The sequence below is a fragment of the Protopterus annectens genome, chromosome 13.part0 (assembly GCF_019279795.1).
Source record: "Protopterus annectens isolate FY-2018-M chromosome 13.part0, PAN1.0, whole genome shotgun sequence".
NCBI lineage: Eukaryota > Metazoa > Chordata > Ceratodontiformes > Protopteridae > Protopterus > Protopterus annectens.
This window is the reverse complement of record NC_056747.1, coordinates 231,718,477-231,732,626: the sequence shown is the minus strand read 5'-3', so window position 1 is coordinate 231,732,626 and position 14,150 is coordinate 231,718,477. Positions and strand designations below refer to the sequence as shown.

The following is a 14,150-nucleotide window of genomic DNA, read 5'->3' as shown; positions in this document are numbered from 1 at the left end:
AGTAGTGGGATCTACTTTAAGGTTAGTATCCCATGGTCTTCAGTAGTGGGATCTGCTTTAAGGGGAGTATCCCAAGCTCTTCAGTAGTGGGGTCTGTTTTAAGTGGAGTATCCTAAGGTCTTCAGTACTGGGGTCTGTTTTAAGGGGAGTATCCCAAGGCAGTACCCCAAGGTCTTCAGTAGTGGGGTCTGCTTTAAGGGGAGTATCCCATGGTCTTCACTAGTGGGATCTGCTTTAAGGGGGAGTATCCCAAGGTCTTCAGTAGTGGGATCTGCTTTAAGGGCAGTTTCCCAAGGTCTTCAGTAGTGAGATCTGCTTTAAGGGGAGAGTATGAATCAAAAAAGGAGCCAGCACCTATGATGAATGAAGCATGAAATTTATTGGAACTAGACCGGTTTCCGCAAGTAGCTTTCATCAGTAATATAATCTCAGGTAGCAGGAAATGACCTTGCAGTAAATACCTGTTCCAATCGATAAACTTTGACATCATTTCCTGTTTAAGAATGAAAACAAAATAATATTATAAACACCTGAATAATTGCTATAATATGAAGCATGAAATAAACACATCCATTAGTTAATGATATGACCCACAAGTGTATTAGACAAAAATGCAAAAAAAGGAAGAAAGGTTACAATTTATCATTAAGTCCAGGGGGAAAAAGTCCCCCAAGTTTTACTATCCATTTCCTTTCCTTCATATTGAGTGTATTATGCCAACCCGTTTTACAAGATCTGTTACCTGTGATATTATCAATAACTGTAAATGAAAATTTAGCAGTTGGCTGAGTCAGTGTATGTCTATATAGTGCATTGGTGGCTCGGCCATTCCTGATGTCTCCCAGATGCTCAGACATTCTAACTCTAAATTGTCTAGATGTTTGGCCTACATAAAAGGCTTGACAAGTACAAGTTGCAAGGTAAACAACCCAGTCTGTACTGCAATTACCAAAACAGTGTATATTATAGAGTTGTCCAGTATTCCTACTGGTGAAGGTTTTGGTTTTAAAAATGTACTTGCAAAATGTGCAGTGTCCGCAAGGTTATGATCCAACCAATTTTTCCTCCATAAGAGTTTTTTGTTGGTAAATGACATCCTGAAATGTAGTTTTTTTGTAGTAAGAAAAGTGAGACCCCAAAGTCTTACCTTTTCTATATGAGAATGAACACCTGTCCCCAAGGTAGTCCTCCAGTTGTGTATTAGTTTTCAAAATGTTCCAGTGTTTGTCCACAATATCAATAAGGTGCACTGTATTCCTGCCATATGTTGTAACAAACCTCAAAATGTCATTATTATTCTGCTTATGATGTGGTTGATATTGTAATAATGTGTCCCTGGATTGATTTCTAGACCACTGCATGGCAGAACTAACGTTTTGTTTAGCATATCCCCTAGCCAGAAATCTGTTAGCTAAATCCTGATGATGTTGTGTCAGGTCCTGTTGAGAAGAGCAAACCCTCTTTCGGCGTAAAAACTGAGATTTGGGAATGTTATTGATAGTATGTTTAGGATGGAGACTGTTGGCATGTAGCAAGGTGTTATATTGCGGAAATTTACGATATACAGTGGTCCGTAGTGTGTTAGACTGACGCTATAAGAGCACATCAAGAAAATTAATTTCATTTTGGTGATAGCTGTCCGTGAATTCAGCACCCCATATATTTCCATTAAGATGTTCTATAAACTCATCCAAATATTGGCTGCCTCCTTTCCAAACTAGCCAACAGTCATCCAGTTACCTTCTCCAAATGTCAATTTCAGGTAAATACAAATTATGAAGTTCATTGTAGATGATATGCTCCTCCACATATCCCATATAAAGGTCAGCATAAATGGGGGCAAAGGAAGCCCCCATTGCTGTGCCTTGTATTTGCCAGTAGCATTCATGTTGAAAATAAAAAACATTTTTTGTAAGAATGTGTTCCGCCGTATATATTAATAAGGTGTTAAAACCAGGGCTATAGATATTAGTTTGCTTCAACCAAAATTCTATTGCAGTTAATCCAGCCCAGTGTGGGATACTTGTGTATAATGATTTAACATCAAGGATGCACATTAACCAATGTGGTTCTAATTGAGATTCCGAAACAATTTGTAAAAATTCCGTGGTGTCCTTGAGTCTGGATCTGATAAAAGGCAAAAGTGGTTTAAATTTGTCTGTAAGAAATACTGACAAGGGTTCTGTTAGGGAGCCAATCCCTGAAACTATAGGTCTACCTGGTGGTTGATGAGAAGATTTGTGAATTTTCGGCAATAAATAAAGATATTGTTTAGCAGGATCATTGACCGTTAAATGTAGTTTCGTGTTGGCACTAATAATACCTTCCTCAACTGCGTCTTGCAAAAAATTATCATTTTCTTTTTTGAAGTTAGGAGTACGGTCAGTGGGCATGTTCATGTAATGATGGGGGTTAGACAGCTGCCTATTTCCCTCTTCCCAATAATAATTGGAGTCCATGACAACCACCGCACCACCCTTATCAGCAGGAAGAATAATAATGTTGGTATTATTCCTAAGATCAGTGAGAGCCTGTTGTTCTGCTTTTGTTAAATTATGTTTAATAATGTTATGAGAACCCAAGTGGTAATGTAGATCCTTGATAACAGCTTGTTGAAAGATCACAACATGTTTATCCATGGGTGGATTGAAATTGGACTGATGAAATCTAAATTCAGAAGATCTTTGATGTTGATCCTGTTGTCCAAAAAACAATTTGAGGTTAATTTTTCTGCAAAATGCTATTATATCAGAAACAAAAGTACTCTCGTCAGCAAAGAAGCCAGGGATAAATCAAAGACCTTTATTTAACAATGCTTGTTCATCAGGAGTTAAAACATGTTGAGAAATGTTGTGTACATTGATACATTGAGAATTTATTTCACTATTGAATGAAAAAGGTCCTCTAGACTTTTTACCCCTGTGCTTACGTCCCCCTCTGTGCTTCCTACCCCTAAAGGGTGTTCTGATACATGTCCCCTTTTGGAATTTGGGGAATCACCAATGTAAATAGACTCAGTGTCCATAGTAGAGGACTCCTCACCAGAAGTTGTATTGAGAAATGCACCTTTTTTCAGTATGGATCTTGGTCTCTTTTTACGGATGTAAGTAGTATTTTTTATACCATCAGCAAATCTAACCCCTTTGTGTGACTCAAATTACCTACCTCTTTCATAATCTTCCATATCCCTGGAAAACTTATGCAGTTTTTTCACCTTCAGATTATTCTCAAAACCAATAAGTTCATTTGACAGTCTGCTCAGGTTATCCTTAAAATTAGTCTGTTCCTCAAATTTTTTCAAATCATCACATATTTTTTCAACATCACAAATGTTGACCTGAACTGTTCTTTCATAAAATGAAGCCAATATATTGACAAAGGACATAGATGCCTGTTGCTGGGCCTGATACCAATCCTTTAATAGGGTATCATCAGGTGTACTGACCAATGGCTGTACTTTGGTCCTAAGACCCGTGCGGGTTATATTTTGGTTTTGATAGGCTTTAAACAATTTCAAATGCCAAATATTGGTCCGTAAGGTTTTTACTTTTTTGCCCAGTTGGGTAAACGGCAAATTGCAACCATCAACTGGATCTGTGTGACAATTTTCTTTAGAACCAATATGCATCAATTTAATTCCAAAAACCTGAATGTCATCTTTGTCAGCACAAAGCCCTGAAAGCAGCTTGTGAAGATCCATGACAATAAGTTGCTAATTTGTATGTGTAATATTAGGCAATAATGAGTGTCAACTGTGATGAAAAACCACCTACTTATACACAGTATAACCTGAGCAGCTAGTCAAAAGACCATGGGTAGTCAGCCTCTTAAATAGATGAGCACAAATTTGAGTCACAAAAAGAAGAAGAGAAGCTGTTGAGAACCAAAATCAGTACAACTGGAAGAACACCCAGCTAGTGTATCTCATATGAGCAGTCAGGTAACCAATGCTGAGGAAAGATCCTGAATATGGGTAAGTATGCTTATATAGTTACAAAGAAGCACACTTCCAAAAGATGGGAATGAACTCCTAAATACTCAGAAACCTGCCCCAATGATAAAGGTGCAGAAGAATAGTAATAAAATCAAGAAGCATAAAACTAGCTTCCAAATAATATTATATTACATGTAGGCCATCCGTTAACCACTGGAGGTTCACAGTATAGGTATATTACTGTATAACTGTATTCATAAATCAGATAAGCGAAGAACTAACTACTAAGCAATATATTTCAGATATGATTGTATACTCTAGTTGTACATCACACCAAACTCTAATGTACCGAAGCACATATATGTATGGATGTTAAAAAAAGTCACCAACAAATGTACATAAATATATAACAGAGCAGTAGAAAGGGACTGAGAATGGTCTCCTGATGTTAAATGAATAAAAAACACATTGATACTCCTAGAAACCCAACAATAGAACTAATCATTCATGTTGAATGATAAACTGCATAAAGAAATATTGGGGGGGGGGGTTGTAGTATTCATTCAAAAGTGTGTAAGTTCCCAAAGAATCCCAAGTCTTAAATCAATAATAAACATATAACTTGCATAGATATGCCAGGTCAATATGGTTACTATGTAAAGAAGTTATTATTAATGCTCATAAAACAAAAATGATAAATATAAAACAATAATCCTACATTAGTGGAAAAAGCTGACACTGAAAAAGCAAGTAGGCCTATTGGTTGGTATATCGGAAATCATAACCTATCTAATAGTTATATTACATTATGAGGCCAGATGAAACAAGTGGTCATATTCAATAACCCTTGCCCATTGTCAATATACACAATAAATAATATATATAATATAATTGTCAAAAACAAAAAGTTTTGACCACTGTAAAAGAACAAAAATATTATATAGATCCTGAGCAATTAAACATCAAATAGCCATAAAAATGAGTAGACATAGGTCCCAAAATACAAAGGAAGTCCCAGTGAAAGCAATACAGCAACGGTTGTTATAAAATGGCGTGCGATAGTTTCCGATCTTCAAAGTACGACCATTCGAATGCAGCAATATTCCTTCAAATGATCTATAAACATACAGTTTGAAACATATATCCAAAATGATCGAATATGCCCAAGTCACTATTAGTTCATTCACCTTGTCAAAATGTTAGAAAGTGTCCTCTAATTAGAGCCAAAGTACCAAATCATATGAAAACTTATAATCGCCAACAAAAATGTCAAAAACCGAGGGAACCCCAAATAAAACAACCAAATTTACAAAAATTATTATAACTCGGTTACTGACCGTTGAGTGTTGTCAATCAATACCTATTTGTAGAAAGGTAATGACGAGCCTATAGCTTGGCTGGTATATGTCCAATAACTCACAGGTGTAAGAAGGATCCCCAAATCATAAGAGGACCTTCCATATATGAACAAATGATTTCTGGTTTGTCCGAAGCATTAATGTCACCAAAACACTGCCTTGTTCAAAATAACAAACCTGTAGCTTGGTTGGTATGAGTCTGAAAACTCACAGATGCATGAAAGTTCCCCAGGAGGAGTTGTGACAGAAAGACGACCTTCTGTGTAGGAGCAAATAATTCCTGGTATCCCCTGAGCAATAATACGACCAAACAAAGCCAGGTTCAAAGGGATATTCAGACTCTGTTGACAAAGTAGCAGGAACACAATCTACTTAAACCATACGGTGTTGCAGGTGGACAAAAACATCCTTTAGGACACATCAGGCATAAACGTAATCAAACTGAAACAAAAATGATGAAAACAGCAAAACAGACAGCCGGTCAGGAGTCCTCCTCTACGAACACAAAACGCCTATAAAATGGCAACTTCTTCAAAACATCCAATGCCAACAGCTAGCAGGAAGTAATGAATCAAAGAAGAAACAGCTAGCAAGGCAGACAAACATGTAGGAATCAAAAAAGGAGCCAGCACCTAGGATGAATGAAGCATGAAATTTATTGGAACTAGACCGGTTTCAGCAAGTAGCTTTCATCAGTAGTATAATCTCAGGTAGCAGGAAAAGACCTTGCAATAAATACCTGTTCCAATCAGTAAACTTTGACATCATTTCCTGTTTAAGAATGAAAACAAAATAATATTATAAACATGCCAACACCTGAATAATTGCTATAATATGAAGCATGAAATAAACACATCCATTAGTAAATCAGGAGTATCCCAAGGCAGTACCCCAAGTTCTTCAGTAGTGGGATTTGCTTTAAGGGTAGTATCCCAAGGTCTTCAGTAGTGGGGTCTGCTTTAAGGGGAGTATCCCAAGGTCTTCAGTAGTGGAGTCTGCTTTAAGGGGAGTATTGCAAGGTCTTCAGTAGTGGGGTCTGCTTTAAGGGGAGTATCCCAAGGTCTTCAGTAGTGGGGGTCTGTTTTAAGGGGAGTATCCCAAGGCAGTACCCCAAGGTCTTCAGTAGTGGGGTCTGCTTTAAGTGGAGTATCCCAAGGTTTTCAGTAGTGAGATCTGCTTTAAAGGGAGTATCCCAAGGTCTTCAGTAGTGGGGTCTGCTTTAAGGGTTGTATTCCAAGGTCTTCAGTAGTGGGGTCTGCTTTAAGGGGAGTATTCCAAGGTCTTCATTAGTGGGGCCTGCTTTAAAGGGAGTATTCCAGGGTCTTCAGTAGTGGGATCTGCTTTAAGTGGAGTATCCCAAGATCTTCAGTAGTGGGATCTGCTTTAAGGGTATTATCCCAAGGTCTTCAGTAGTGGGGTCTGCTTTAAGGGGAGTATCCCAAGGCCTTCAGTAGTGCGTTCTGCTTTAAGGGGAGTGTCCCAAGGTCTTGAGTAGTGGGGTCTGTTTTAAGGGGAGTATAAGTGATATAAGAACAAGAAGAGATAAGGGTCTTGCGAAGCACAACTATGATGCACTTCTGAGGCCATTTTGTAATGTACCAGAGAGAGGCCTGGCTTGGACCTTACTGGAGAAGTGGATATCATGATAAGAGTTCACAACAGCACCCAGTTTGCAGTCATCTTCAGACGGTTATCCGTAGACCTTGGATGCATTGATTTCCTGAAAAGTAAATGCCAAACAGGAAGAGATGACCCTTTCTTGGACTGCATGAGTTTGGTCCATAAGCCAGTTAGCTATCCAGCAGACAACGTTGAGACTAGAGTTTGCTTATAATGCTCCTATGGGGAATAATATGAAAGGTTTTATCAAGGTTAAGGTAGGCAATATCAACAGTCTGGCCCTGGTCTAAAGCTTGTCTGAGCTGTAAAAAAATCTACAAGGTTAACTATGTATGACCTGCCCTTAGCATGTCCAAATTGATGACAAAGGGTGTGGAGTTCCTCTGTCAGTTTAGCAATAAGCATTTCCAAGCTTTGCAGGTAGCACTAGTGACAAGGATAGGCATGTAGTTACTGAGGTCTTTTATGGAGCTGCCCTTGTGTAGGGGCCACATTTTGGGTGCATAGCTTGTGTGGAGTCTAAAGTTTAAAAACTGATTTTAGATAAGCTGGGCTCTGTGCAGTTTGATACTTGCAGACAGGTGGGCTGAGATTTTGTCAAGGACACAGAGGAACTGGTGTTTTAGTTTTGGAAAGAGCTGAAGTCACTTGATCAGAGGTGGTAACAGGTATTACATTTGTGGGGATTGTAAGATGAATGTGTTGTGTGAGAGGCTTATAATAAAGTGCAGGAAACTGCAGTTAAACTGGAAGGACCTATGTCAGTAGCTTTGTCAGACTGACATCAGTGTATAGATAGAACACAGAGATAAGATGTTTTCAAGATACCTTCTGAGGTTAAAAAAGGTAAAAGGGAGATCTCCCTACATTCATCTAATGAAGCATAAGAATTTTGTGATGTATTGTGCATTTTCCATCCTCTCAGGATTCTTATAAGAAGGAGGTTCATGGTCTCCTCCAGAATATATGTCCTTCATGGACATCTTCATTTTTGTGGAAAAATATTTCATTTAGGTTATATTTCATCCCTCATCTCCTGACAAGAGGTATAGAAAGGGGACTGTTCTCCAAGACTGAATGGGCATTAACACCACTTTATCACTTATTCCAGACATTTTAAAAACATTGTGTTCTGATTCACCATTGCAGTGTCAAAAAAGGCTACTAGGCTATATAAATGTCTTTGCAAGGAAACAGGATTTGCACTCCTCTCAGAAAGCAGATCCTATTACTTTTTCTTGTCAACATGTACCAGAGAGGGAATACTGTCTTTCTTGTGTCTTTATTCGATAAGGATTCTAAATTACTAGATAACTGTGGTAAAATATATACTTCTATTACCTTAACCTGTTAGAGCACTTAGACTAACTGACTTTGTTTAATGTCATAATTCCATTTCAGAGAAAGCATATTTGCAGTCTGTTCCATGCAGTAGTGTCACAGTAAAGTAGTTAGTTCATTGGGCAACATAGGCATTTCAACACTGATAGGTGCATGTGATGTTGTAGATGCTTCTTGAAGGACATCTGTGTGAGGGGCAGTTAGACTTGTGTGACAGAACAATCTCACAATTAGGTTCTCTAAGCTAGACTAGTTAGTATTCTGGGGATAACATTATTTCTTAGTCTGTTAAGCAGATGATGATGATGATGTTGATTTATAAAAGAAAAGTAGGAGTCTTCATTTTAAAGAAATTAGCATACCTCATATTTCTGAATACTAAAAGAGCTGCATTGCAAGTAAAATACCATTTTATAGTAATGGGACTGTGTAACAGTGTCACAAACAAAAGCAGTATAAAGGCAAGCAGTCCTTATGCTTGAAATGCAGCAAGAAAAGGGAGATAGTGATTGGAACCTCAGTTTTATCCTTCACCTTCTCTAATACTTCTAGGAGGCAACTTTCAGTCATCTGCATGTCAAGAAATAATCACTGACAGTACAGCTAGGTAACACCATAGAAATTGTTAAACACACATTTTCAGAACTCATTTTTATACTATTAAAATGTTTTGGCTAGGGATTTTCTCGTGCTACACACCCCTTCCTACTTGTGTTTGCTGCATTTTGAAGCAGGCAGAACACTCTTAAGGTATCACAGTCTTGACTGCAATACGTATTCTTTCACATATGAAGTTGTAGTCCTTTTATGCTGACGGTCATGATCATGGTCACTGGAGTTTCACCAGATGCCCCTGTGTGCCTTTTCTTGATCACTAAATATGAAAGGAATATGATAGAAGAGTGCACTGTATTGTGTAGCTCAGATCCCTGAAATGACCACTGGTTATGATTGAAGTGAGACTGCTAAAATATTTCTTGCTTGGCTCCTAATGTATTTTTCTTTGGCTCATTCTTATTCATGCAGTACATTTCTACAGTAGTGATCCTGTTATTTTGAACCTCTACTGTTGTGGTAAGCATATTGGTGCAATTATTTCTCTCTCTCTCTGCAGGGGGAGTAGTGGAAGCTATACCATCAAGAATGTAGATGTCAGATGCAAGAGAATTCTAGAGTTAATGGGTAATAATTCTGAGACAAAATAGGGAGATTGCAGCAAAGTGGGACAGACCTCACTGGGTGCAAACTTTGTGAGGAAAAAGATCCAGGAAAAGAACTTTGTGGGCAAACGAATCATGCTTTCTTAGGTTTCATTCCTCCTAACAAATGCTGAAACCATTTTGTAGTGGATTCTGTATACTACTGCAAGGCAGCAAACCACATCTTAGAAACCAGCTGCATGCCAGTGCACTGAACCTTGCCCTAAAAAGCAGCATCATACCAAGGTATTGGCACTAAAATGCAGCTGTGGACCAGTTCCATGGCGAGGCACAAAGCCATGTCTCAAAGGGGTTTTTCATGTGCCCTGATGTCAGTTATTGCTATTTCACACATTTTTCATCCTTGGATAGTAGCATTGCTGCTATCACTGCCATCTTAATGACTTTACTGTCATATTCCAGCTCAAACTGTAACTTAATTGTAGCAAAACATTATTGCACATTTGTATTCCTGAGAGAAGTGGACATGGTGGGTATTATAGTTTGCTAATTGTTACATGAAGTACTTCAGTACATTGAAGTACTTCCTTTGTGCAGGTATGTATGTAGCCACTGGAATGAATGTAGAACATCCTGTCTTATAATTTCCATATTGTGTAGGATGTTTAATTGTGATAAAAAATGAATAGGTTTATTTAAGTGGGTCACATCTTTCAGCATAACATGTTTCTGTAATTGTTCAGGGCAGTGAAGGTGAGTCAGTGATTGAGGAGGCATTGTGATGAGGAGAAGAGAATGTGAGTGAGTGTTTTTGAGTTGGGGGAGTGTCTAGCTGCATACTTGGGTGGAGTCTATAGCTTTCTCTTTGTGCACTGTAGGTGAAATCTATTTATGCCAAGTTTAAAAAACATTTCTTCTGTCCTCCTCCCTTACTGCTGAAGTGAAGCTTATTCTTCAAAGAGAAATCAAGAAATTAAGCTAAGAATAAACAGTATTTAAAGTGTGTAATCAACTTTAAGCATGCTAGTGAATATGTTCTCAAGAGAGGCTGTAAGCTTTATCCCGTTCGACTTTTGAGAGGAAATCTGTTGTACTTCCTCCCACCCCGTTAGAGACCTAGTTGCCCCAGACCTCCTGTCTCTCTGCAAGTCCAATATCTTTAGCAATACTAGAACCGGGGACATAAACTTTCACCAACAGATAAATAAAACATGGTGGAGGGATAGGCTTTTAAACCAGCACCTCCCACACCTCTGGAGTAAACTTCCCCTGCATGTTAATCAAAGCTACTTTTTATGTCCTTAAAACATATAAACTAGATGTGTTTCCAGAAACTGTCTCCAGGATTGATTAGTATGCCTGTCCTGGAGAAAAGCGTACTGCCCAAGGTAGGGTGCTGGCAAGATGATATTGGTTATGAGACTCTGAGGTCTTGGAATATTTAAAATGCTTCCTGATGAACTGTTGTAAAAAATGCTTTGAACCCGTGTTGCATTTTATAATGTCTAGCTTTGTTCTGACTCTTAATATTTGCTGATACCAACAGATGTAGTACATTACCATATGAAGTCAATTTTTCTACTTTTGCATTTGTGGAATAGTGTTAAAATCTTGAACGTTTTGCCCTCATTACCTAAAGTACCAATGTTTTGCTCTCCTAGAGGAATCCAATAAGAAACATCCTTTCCCATGTCCTACTACATATCGCACAGCTCTGACTCATTACCTGGATATCACCAATCCACCTCGCACCAATGTGTTGTATGAATTGGCACAGTATGCATCTGATCCAAAGGAACAAGAATTCCTTCGCAAGATGGCTTCTTCTGCACCTGAAGGAAAGGTGAGCAACATTACCAGTTATGACAATGAACACAAACCAGTTTGTGTTCACCCAGCTAGAATGTACTGTTTGAACCATGTTAGTGTATATATCTCTGCAAATACTAATCGAAAGGAACAACACAGCACAGTTTAACTTTTCTGTACAGTATGCACACTGACATAGGTGCAGTCATGTGTACTATCCTTGTGTGTGTGTATGTGTGTGTATGTGTGTGTATGTGTATGTATGTATGTATATATATATATATATATATATATATATATATATATATGTGTGTGTGTGTGTATGTATGTATAGATTAAGGTTCATTTGATCAAAAAAAGTAGTACGTCATCAAAACCACAAAATATTGAAACTCTTTTCATTGAAAATGTCACATGCACTAAAAATAGCTTATTTTTTGTAGAGGTCAAGCCCCCCTGCACCCCACCCCAAACTTAACAGTAAATCCACTGTTACACAAACACTGAGAAGAGAGTATACTACTAGTATGTACAATCTTCTAGACATGGCGGTACAAATTAACAGTGGGTATTAGCAAGGAACTAATACTTAACATTAATTTGCATTATAATTTTTATGCTCCAAAACCAAACCTACAGTCCTCATTTTATATAGGCTAACGTAATGTTTGATCAAATGTGATTCGGTCATTTATGGTTTAGATCAGATGAACTTTTGAGCAAATGTGACATCATTTTATATATATATATATATATATATATATATATATATATATATATATATATATATATATACAGACACATAACACACACACACATATATATATATATATATATATATATATATATTTATATATATATATATATATATATATATATATGAAATTTATATTAAAAATTGCAAGAAAAAGCCAGCCAAGCTACGTTTTCACTGTGTGATACCTGTAATGGCGGCCCATGGGATATATGCATATGACCACTATGACCCCTTAAGGACATCGTGTTTCAGCTACATGGCTTTTGAATGTCCATGGATTTTTTATTTTTTAAGTCTTTATGGTTACATTCGTGAAATAGCTTGGCTGGCTTTTTCTTGCAGTTTTTTACTAAATGGTTTGTCTGTGTGAGCTGTTTGCCCTTTGGTTTGTGTGTGGTGTGTATATACATATGTACACACAGTCACATTTATATGAGTACGCACATATATCAAATAGTTGACAGAACTTTATTCAGCTTCCATTCCATTGATCACAGGGGAGTACATCTAACAGTGTTTTTGCAGGGGGTAAGACATCAACACCTCTGCATCTCTGTGAATATTAACTCTGAAATTGCATAATAATGATGGAGAAGGAGAACATGCCTATTCATCACTTTGCAGTTAGAAAGAGTGCAAAGATGGGAGGGAATTATTATTGAATTATTATTACAAAGATCTACTTAGGTCTGGATAGTAAATGTTGCAAATTGTTTAGAATAATTGACAGGAAAGGCACTGACACTGGTCTTCCTGAAACGTATTTTTTCAGAGCAAGTTTGAATTTCAGATAGGAGCAGGTAAATTTCAAGATTGTTTGGACAGACTCCCTTATTTGAAATACCATAATTGAGAATGAATGGGTGTGTACTGTACGGTTAAGGGGAGTATGTAGAGAAGTTAGAGAGTAACAGCTGAGGTTTTAGGTGGGGGTATGTTTATTTAGTCTGCTGTCTAAGAAGGGGAGTGGGTTTAATTTACTGTGATTTAGTAAGAATTGATCGGTAAGGCTCTCTTTGACGGGATAAAGTAAATAAATCTGCAGATTTTATTGTAAGGCAGATTTTTTTTTGAAGCTGCAACAATAGTGGGAAGCCCATATTCCTTGAGTTTGGCAGGAATTTCAGATTTTTGATTGCCATTTTGCTTTCAGGAGTGAGGAAGTATCAGATTTTTTTTCACCACCCCTAAAAAGTTTCAACAATATTTTTTTCCGTTTTTGGAAAATGGTTTTGGGAAGTTTTCACAAGACTGACTTTGACTTATTGTTTTCAATAGGTTTCTCAGTGCATGCAGTGAACTTTTGTCTGGCTTGAGATGAAAGTGGAGCTTTCTACTGATGCCAGACTGTCTCTAAGTTTAAACAGAGCCTTTAGTTCCTTGGTGATTTGTTGATTTTAGGTGAAGTACAAAGTCTGGACAATTTTAAGAAATGTTTATTTTGTAAATGCGTGACTATGTTTGTAAGTGAAGAAGCTAATTGGGAAGGATCTCATACTAACAGAGTAGATTGATTTCCATGTTTGGGAACTTGATTCCCATCTTAGAGAATGACATGCATAAATTTACAGATGATATTGGTTGTCATATAGCTTATAGGCTCTTACAGGCAGTCTCTAGTACCTTTGGCAGGTAGCAAAGGACAAAACTACATTGATGTGATGCATTAAACAAGTAGAGGCATGTATGTTTACTACTTGCACTGGCTGGCATTGATAATTTGGGAACAGGCAGTTAGTTCAAACTTAGTCATAAAATCAGTTTAAATTACATGCCAACAAAAAAATAAAAGTGTAAACTTTATCAGAAGAAAAAAAAAACACCAGCTTCTTGTGAGTGGACTGACCCTAGACAAATGTGTTTTATGAGCTTCCACTCTAGTAACACAAAATGAAGCGTGCTTGTACTGCAGAACTAATAACTACTCAGAAACAAGCCTGTTTGTGATGGGTATGGTCATTGTGATATAAATTGAGCAAGGTGGCTCAGACTTTTGTTCACACAGCAACAGTTTCTAGCTCATCCTGGGAAATCCCTAGGTGCCCTCAGATCAGTTGAGATATATAATCTCTGTACCTTGTCCTTGGTCTGCCCTATGGCCTCCTCCCAGTGGGCTGTGCCTGGCACTTACTTTCTGTGGAAGGAAACCAGGAAAATATTTACCTGGTGTC

At 37.6% G+C, this 14,150-nt stretch overlaps 1 protein-coding gene across 1 annotated transcript in view; it reads left to right on the top strand.

Moving 5' to 3' along the window:
* LOC122787192 (NADPH--cytochrome P450 reductase) overlaps window positions 1-14,150 on the top strand; it is a gene marked incomplete in the record, with an annotated part of 550,447 nt that overhangs the window by 403,580 nt on the left and 132,717 nt on the right. Inside the window, 1 exon segment of the mRNA XM_044053780.1 lies at window positions 11,075-11,256. Coding sequence (XP_043909715.1) covers window positions 11,075-11,256 — 182 coding nt within the window.